The sequence below is a fragment of the Pteropus vampyrus genome, unplaced genomic scaffold (genome assembly GCF_000151845.1).
Source record: "Pteropus vampyrus isolate Shadow unplaced genomic scaffold, Pvam_2.0 Scaffold2047, whole genome shotgun sequence".
NCBI lineage: Eukaryota > Metazoa > Chordata > Mammalia > Chiroptera > Pteropodidae > Pteropus > Pteropus vampyrus.
The window spans coordinates 1-8,341 of NW_011890828.1; the positions used below are offsets into that span (position 1 = coordinate 1).

The following is an 8,341-nucleotide window of genomic DNA, read 5'->3' on the forward strand; positions in this document are numbered from 1 at the left end:
TGTATCCTTGAATAGCATGGATATCCAGATAGCCAATAAGTTTATTTACTTGGAAAAGACCCGTGGTTTACCAATACTGGGGATTTAATCAAGTCTATCATGCCTATTCGATTCAATTGCTGGAATATCAGGTGATTAAGGGAGATGGGATTGCAGCATTGAAGTAAAAGAATTTCTGTTATAAATTTATATGAACTTTATTTAAGAGGATAGTAAACAACATAGAAGGAAGTAAAAGAGCATGGACTTTTGAAATCATAGGTCTGGAATGTGGTCTGTCACTTACTGCCTATGTGATTTTAGGCAATACCCAAAGTTTCTGAGCATCAGTTCCATCATGTGGTAGTCAGTAGTGCTGTTTGCCAAGTGTTTCCATTTCTCTCCTGTTCTAGGCACCTGGTAGAACTGCACTTTCTGACCTCCTTTATTTGGATGGGGCTGTGAGTGACATGTGTTATTTCTGGGCCAGAACATATGGCTGTTGGCTCGAGTCACTCCAGGGCCCTCTTCCCCTCAGGCACAGTCGCTGACAAATTTCTAGATGATGGCTGCTCTGTCAGTTCGGCCCTCTAAGTCATTCCCATAAGGATCACTCAGACCCCGCAGTATCCGCCATTCTGTGATGGACGTGTACCTGCCATGAACATGTAGTATAAGTGAAGAGTAAACCACTGAGATTTGGGGATTGTCTATTACCACAGCATAACCCGGCCTTTTCTGTCTCATGTATTTCATCTATAAATTGAAATAACACCCTCTCAGGATATTTCTGAGAATTAAATAACATATGATGAGGCTATCACAGTGCTTGACATATAATAGGAACTCAAAAAATGGCACCTATAATGATTAAATAGTAATAACAAGATGGCTGTTTTGATGCTGGGATTCCAGGCTTGAACTAACCTTGTTTAATATGTAGTCCATTTGAGGTCATGCCTCACAACCCTATGGGGTAGACACTATTCATTTTGCTCTCTGCGAATATTTCCAGTTATGCAGGTCTACAGATCTAGAGAGGGAAGATCGGGATGCAGATAAGGAACTGGCTGACAGTGCCTGGCATAAAGTAGACCCAATACACATTAATAAACTGAGACGCAGATGCAGGGTAAGCAGGAAGCAAAACTAAGCATCTTCTCTCAGTCTTTGTATACACATATGACTTTTACAAAGAGATTTGAGATCACACTGTACTTATTTTTTTGTAATCTATTTGAAGAAAATATTTTGTTTCTGTTTCTAAAAATTATGCCTCTTCATTGGGAAAAATAATCCATAAAAAATGAGGAAAGTTGTCATCTGGGGATCAGAGTCAAAATTGCAGGTGTGAAAATCTCAACTAAGGAGCTTGGTAAAGTGTAGGGGATTTGGAAGGAGTGTCAGAAATGCATGGATTCCATTGTATAAGCCACAGTTTTCTGGGCTTTCTGCCACACCAGCAGCAATCCTTCTATATTTAAGTCCATCCTGGGATCTTAAGGTCTAGGGCTGGAAGTTCAGCCTGTAAGTGAACTGAGTAGAAAGCTGCACAAGGTAGTGTGTGGATAATCGTGAAGAAGCTTGAGAAATAGAAATAGAAATACACAGCTACTCCCCGCCACACACACCCTTGCAGAAACACTGTCAAATAAATTGTTCTGATCTGCCTCTTTTCCCAAAAAACCTTTACTCATAACACAGTGAAATTACTTCCAGAGCAAAGAATATAAAAACATCATATTTATAATCGGTTTACAGTTATTTATATTTCTAATCTTTCATTTTTTAGAAATTCCGTATTTTAAACCCTACAAATATAGAAATTAAAAAAAAAATCTTCTCTCACCAGTTCACACACATTTAATTATCTGAGGAACTTTTTTAATGTGCTATTCCTACACAGCAGTATATTAAGATATTCCTAAGTCAGTAAATGTATTTTTGCATTATCATTTTGTGACGATTTGCAGATTTTGTTTACAAATTTTTATTTTAGTAACCTTTTCAGAGTACCAATTGATAATTTGCACTTGTTATTAATTATGAAATAATATAGGAATGTGTATTTAGAAACCGAAATTATTCTCCCCTATAAGCCCCCTTTCTGTCCACCATAATACAAATATATCTGTCAATATATTTGTGCTTCTCTTCCATAATTTTCCTCTGTGTATAATGCACCTACTTATAATCACACACATACGCTCATGTTGATATACATTTATTTGCAGAATTAAATCATATTCTACATTATATTTTACAAGTTCTCAGTTTCACTTAATTCATTTTTGTTTTATTTGTTTCATTTGGCATATTTCCAAGGGTTTATTGTGGATTTATATTGCTTTATATGTACATTCTCCCTGGTATCATTGACTCATCTCTATTGTTTAGAAGTTTTCATATGTCAATTATATAAGTCCTATGTCAGAATATAGGTGGTAAATAATTTCCTCAACTTTTCACATGCAATTTGATTTTTAACTTTTGCTATTAACATGGCCTTTTACACTTTATGGTGATTTTAAACATTTAAATAATACTTCGGTGCATTGTTTTAAAAAGAGCAACTGAATAATAATGCTTTGAGATATAGCAAATGTAAGCTCAAAGGACAAAAAGAATAAAAGCCTAATATTTTGTGTCATTTCAGGTTTTGAGTCCTGGATCAGCAATTTATAAGTTTGTTTCTCTAGGTCATGTTACTTACCTTTTAACTTCAGTTCCTTTATCTGAATAATTATTAGTTTTGATGGAGTTGTAAAATGCCTTTCATGTAATAATTGTACATGTTGATATCTTACCATTCAAGTTCCCTTTCCAAAGGGCAACAGCTTATGTAGCTTCCCGGATTCAGGTCAACACCTCAGGAATCAAACAGTCCATATGACTCCCACACGCAAGCCTCTTAGTTCACTGGGCAGGATTTCATCCCCACCATCTTCTTCAGGCCTAATGGGAACATGGCGGCCCAGGTTTCACATCAGGGGAGTTTCCTACTATCAGTCCTTAACCCTGGAAATCCTTCATCTAAATGGAAGGCTGCTGGGTAGCTTGTGCAGAGGGCAAGGGGTAGATGTTTGACCTTGGAAAATTTATGCACTTCTGTGAGTCTGAGATTGGTTCTCTGTAAAATGGATGGGACTAAGGGTACCTTCTTCACAGACTTGTAAGGAAAAAAAAGAGAAAAGCTAAAAGAATGTCTGGCACATAGTAGGACTTTGAGGTATATTGCTCCCAGCTCACAGTGCCTCTTCTGTACCATTAAATAGAAAATTTGAAGCAGCATCTGGAAACGTAGCAGCAATAAGTGAACTTTCATCCCATCTCTTCATTTTCTTTTTCCTCATGTTTTCTTGTCTCGTTTTCCTTCCCGTTTGACATGGGGGAAGCCATTTCTTACTGAGCCCCAGGAAGGAGAAATAGTACGGAAGAGAAAGAATAACCGGTGAGCTAGAGAGACAGAAGATGAGAGTCATCAAACGTGTGTCCCAGTGCAAGACCCATTAACTGACCACAGGATCTTGGGTGAATCCCTTCCCCTGTGCTGGCCTCTGGCCTAACAAAGAACACTCAATGTATAAACAGGAGTTGGGTGGGGGATTTTAGAACAGAAGGGCCTAGATTGGATTCTGGGAACCATTATTTGTTGGTTGCAAGTAATTTATGCTCTATGTGCACTATAATTATTGGTATCTTTTATTATCGTTGTTATTGTTTTGGTATTATTATTTATTAGTATTATTCCTACCGCCCATCCAAAGTGTGCATGATAGGAATGGGGATGACACTGCCAGTTAGTACAAAGTTAGGTATGAACCCAACTGCGTGTGAGGAATACAGGAAGTGAATACAGAGAATAGAGGTGAAGTAAGCAGAAAAGTGTTGGGCTCAGTCTGGGTGCCCCAGTACTGTGCCGGGCCTCTCATGAACTGGGGAGGTTCTGACCAAAGAGCACTCCCGGTCCTCAGCTGCAGACAGCAGCAACCTGAGAGCTGCCCAGGAGCCGCAAGGCTGAAGGGCTAAATCCTTATCAGCGCCTTCTCCTTTGAGGGCCACCATGGCAGCCCCTCCATCTAAACCCATGTCCTTTCACTTTGCTTCTGGGTATAGGGGAAGGTCGACCTGTGGAACATTCCAGAACTGACCCTGAGGGGCTTTCCTCATACAAATGATTCTCTATCTTCCAAAATCTTAGTTGTCTTGCACACAAGAAAGAAGGGACACTGAGGTAAAGAAGAAACTGCCTGCCTCTCAGAGGTATGTCATTTCCACATGTTTTTGCCTGACATACTGTACGTTTATGAGTAATGACTTTATGCAATTCATATACACAGTATACACACATACAGTGTGTTTTCCTGAAAATAACAATCTTCAGCTTTCTTTTCTCATTTAGCATTTTATCTCAATATTTGCACTTATGTTTTTACACTTATTTGGTTGGATAACTTTTCATACATTGGTGGGTCATTCCTATTGTTTTTAATAACATACTAGGTTAATTTCAATTTCCGAACTCTATACTGATTTCTTTATATGTCAAGGATATTTATCTAATGTCATCCGTATGTGTGTAATTTTTACTTCCTAGGTTTTCATGTGCTCTTTACTGCTGTTTTCCCCCAAATGGATTGTTATAAAATTTGAATAGATTTGTACGGCTAAGAAAGTACTACTGTTCTTTGCCTAAAATTTTTTCACTAATACACTAGGGACAAAGGCAACCACCCTCGGGTTTACCAGGGTAACAGAACATCACCACCTCAGCAGTCACATGGCCATCGGGAGCACACAGAGCCTGCGTTTTAGGGAGTTCCAGGATTTGGGTCTCTGCCCCACTGTTCCCCAGAACTCATTGACCCTCTCTGACTTTCCCTTTCCTCCTTTGTAGACCAGTGTTAATAATGCTTGTCTCAAATGGATTCTGCAGGGATTTGACATAACATGAGATGTCGTCCTTTATTATGAAAAGAATCAGGGATCCTGGATGGGACAGCAGAGCAACTGGCCCTTTGGGTAGATGAGTGTCACTTAAGCATTGGCTGTCCAATGTTCCAAGCAGAACTCCTGGCTCCATCACAGAGGCATACTCAGACTGGAGAGAAAACAAGAAAGATGATGAGGATGAAAATGACACCCAAGGTTTTCTCGTCGGGACCATGTTCTCAGGATCCTGGATCAGCCTGTGGAAGGGCCTCGTCTGGGATCTTGTGCTTGGCCTGGAGGAAGTAGAGGGAAGGAGTTGGGAGATCAGCACTGCCAAGATCCCGGAGTCCCATTCTCAGACTGCCCGGCCTCCATACATCTTGGCCTGAATTCCAGACCTCACCTTGGGCAGAGCAAGCACCTCTGCAGCTCTGGTGTAGACCCAGTCATTGTCACGAAGGCATCTAGGGTGGAGGAAAGGCAGGTGACATTCATTAGGACCAAAGTGGACACTCCCTGACAGCACATTGCCATTGCTTAATCTATGCGACAGAAACATGCCTCCAGGTTTACTGCGACATATGCAGGGGAATAAGCCCTGTGGCACAGTGTGTAGTGGGAATAACTCCTGAAACCCAAATGTCGGTCAGTAAAGGAATGAGGCCCATGAAATTCATAAAGGAGTATGCATACGTCCAAAACAACTAGGTGGCTTATATTCACTGAGGGTGAAACGTTCACGCTGATGAGGGAAATAAATAAGCAAAACGATTACCTGCAAGTTCCCACTATTCACTCCTCTGCTCCCCCCAGCTCCCTCCTATCCCCATGCATACCCAGTACTCACTTCTGAGACCACTGGAGATTCATCCCAGACTGGGTGGAGAAAGCCTGCACCATTTCCTGCTGCTCCTGGGAGAGGGTGGGCAGGGAGCTGGTGATGGGTGTAGGCCCTTGGATGGAGAACTCACTCTGAGACTCCTTGGGGGTGGTGTCCCTCACAAACAGCTCATCATTCATGATGCATAGACTGGGTGAAAAATGAGACCTCAGACAGCTGATGGAAGGACAGACCACCCCACACCCCCGAGAATGATCTTGCCCCCACCGCCATTCATCAACCAGATTCCTTCCACACTCTGACTATGCATGTCCCCCAGATTCCTTGGCTGCTACCTCTACCCCTCCCACAGGGCCCACCTTTGGAAAGATTGTCTAACAGCTTCATTAAAATTGCAAGTTTAACCTCAACGCATTTACTCTGTAAAACAGCCCAAGGGAGAGGACATTCTAATCCCATTTTGAGAGGAAGACACTGTGTCACAGAGAGATGATGTGACTTCACTACGGTATAATTCTAGTGAGTGTTGGGGTCAGGAAGAGAACCCAGTGCCCTACCTCCAGAGCCCACTATAATCTCAACCCCTGTGCTGGACTGCTCCTTGGATCTACCTGTTGGCTTCCCACAACACTGAGGAAACCCCAAGGACTTGCACCACCACATTCCCACACCCGTGAGCCCAGATTGGGCTGGGTGTTCCCACCCACAGCACAAGACTCACCTGGAACTGCCGGCAGGGGTAGTGATGAAGGTCCGGGCGAAGGCACGCACAGAACCCTGAGACCTTCCTTCCACTTCAACAACAACAAACAACAGCCCTTTAGAGTCCCAAATGCTTCTTCAAAAGCTCACACAGCATTCCCAGTCACGTTCTGGTTTGATACTCATGCCAAAAGAGACAACTGTACACTGGGAGTCAGTGTGTCAGGAATAAGGAGAGCAATAGTAGGAGCAATCTGCTCCCAGGATGTGCCGGGCCCTGGGACAACCACTTCACAAATTCACTTGATTCACTTTTCACAGCTACACAAGATATGGATATTATTAAACCCATTTTGCAAATGAAGACATTAAGAGTTTAAGTAACTGCACCATTAAACTTAGGAGTTTAAGTAACATTAAGAGTAAGCTTCTAGGATGACAGCCTTCAAACTCCACAGTGTATGTCCTTGACCCCCGAGATGTGCAGGAAATGGATGTAGTTCTGACCCAGATGGTTTGGGGGCAGAGTGGAGGCAGGAGAATTCAGAGAGAATAGGAAGGAAAAGGAAGGGATCAGAGAAGGGATCTCAGAAGCAGAGTTCTGAGAGGGAGACCAGCCAGAGGGAGTGAGCAGTGGGAAATCTGGGGAGGGGACTCTACACACTCACCTTCCTTGAACACACCATAGACAGAGAAGCAGAGCATCCTTTCCTGAAAGGGAAGAGCCCAGGCGCTCTGTCACCACTCACACCTCCTACCCACCTGTGTCTTTCTTGGCCTGCTGAGGGAGGAAGCAGGTGCTCACCGTCTGGAACCACATGTCCACCACGAAGGAGCTGAGGTCATGCTGAGTTTTGGGCAACACGCAGAGGGAGCACGCGATGTCATGTTTTGTGTGCTTCAGCAGCTGAACTCGCAGGTCTGTGGGGAAAGGAGAGCGAGGGTCAGGGTAGCCACACCCTGGGCCCCATGACTGACCCCTTCATGCCCCCTTTCCCTGCCCAATCGTCTCCATCACACACGCACATGGGTCCTTGAACTTCTTCATATTCCTGTTGTCATTGAAGTACTCAAACAAGCTGCTTCTAGGAGAAGAAGAGGAAGAGGAGGTGGTGGCCTGGCCAGTGTGGGTGTTTTCATGAGCCAGCCGGTGTCTGCTGAGGAGCCACAGGGCCCAGGAGCAGAGTCTGAGCTGTGATACTCACGGGGATGGGTCCTCGGGGTTGAAGGGAATGGTCAGGGAGAAGCAGGCCTTGTCATGATAAGCACAGAGAAGACAGTGTCGATCTCCAGAGTCATAAATCAAGTAGTACCTGTGAGGGAGCAAGAGGACAGGCTGCCTGTGAGAACTGAGCCCCAAATGAGACATGATGGACCCAGACAGCAGTCTTGAGCTTGGGTGGCCTCACCAGCCCTAGCCCTCCCCTTCCTCAGATTCCCAGGCGTGCTTACTGCTGCAGGAATTGCAGGACTAGACTTAGCATGTCAGATCCAAAGACACTTCCCTGAAATAAAGACAGTCCTCAGGATCACAGCTGATACTACCTGCTCATGTACCACCTAAACTCTGCTCGATCCCCCTCCTCACCTTGTAGGTTGGTAACTTCTTGTGGGCTTCAATACCAAAGTTAGTTGGTGGGGGTGGCTCCTGGCCATCCTGGGAAAAGGAAGAGGAAGTCAGCAGTGGAGACCAGGGAGGTGGCCCTGGACGATTAGGGGAAAGGATGGGCCCAGGAGATGGTGAGAATCTGAGGTCAGGTGCGAAAGGGCCTTGGAAATTCCATGAGCGGGACTACTTTTGGATCGTCACCATGGGGTCCCTGAAGCCTATGGAGAACTTGTGTGAAGAAGGTCCAGAGCCTTTGTCAGGTTCCCACGTGGGTCAAT

At 43.9% G+C, this 8,341-nt stretch overlaps 1 protein-coding gene across 1 annotated transcript; it reads right to left on the minus strand.

Annotated features, from left to right (window-relative positions):
* Nucleotides 1-5,032: 5,032 nt before the first annotated feature.
* Nucleotides 5,033-8,111, minus strand: LOC105310308 (nuclear RNA export factor 2-like; the record flags this gene model as incomplete). The annotated part of the gene is made up of 10 exons (XM_011386492.2): nt 5,033-5,204; nt 5,315-5,375; nt 5,759-5,941; nt 6,474-6,546; nt 7,123-7,165; nt 7,260-7,375; nt 7,481-7,539; nt 7,660-7,767; nt 7,907-7,959; nt 8,043-8,111. Coding segments are annotated over 10 exons (819 nt in total), but the record flags the coding sequence as incomplete, so codon positions are not given.
* Between the last annotated feature and the right edge of the window lie 230 nt (nt 8,112-8,341).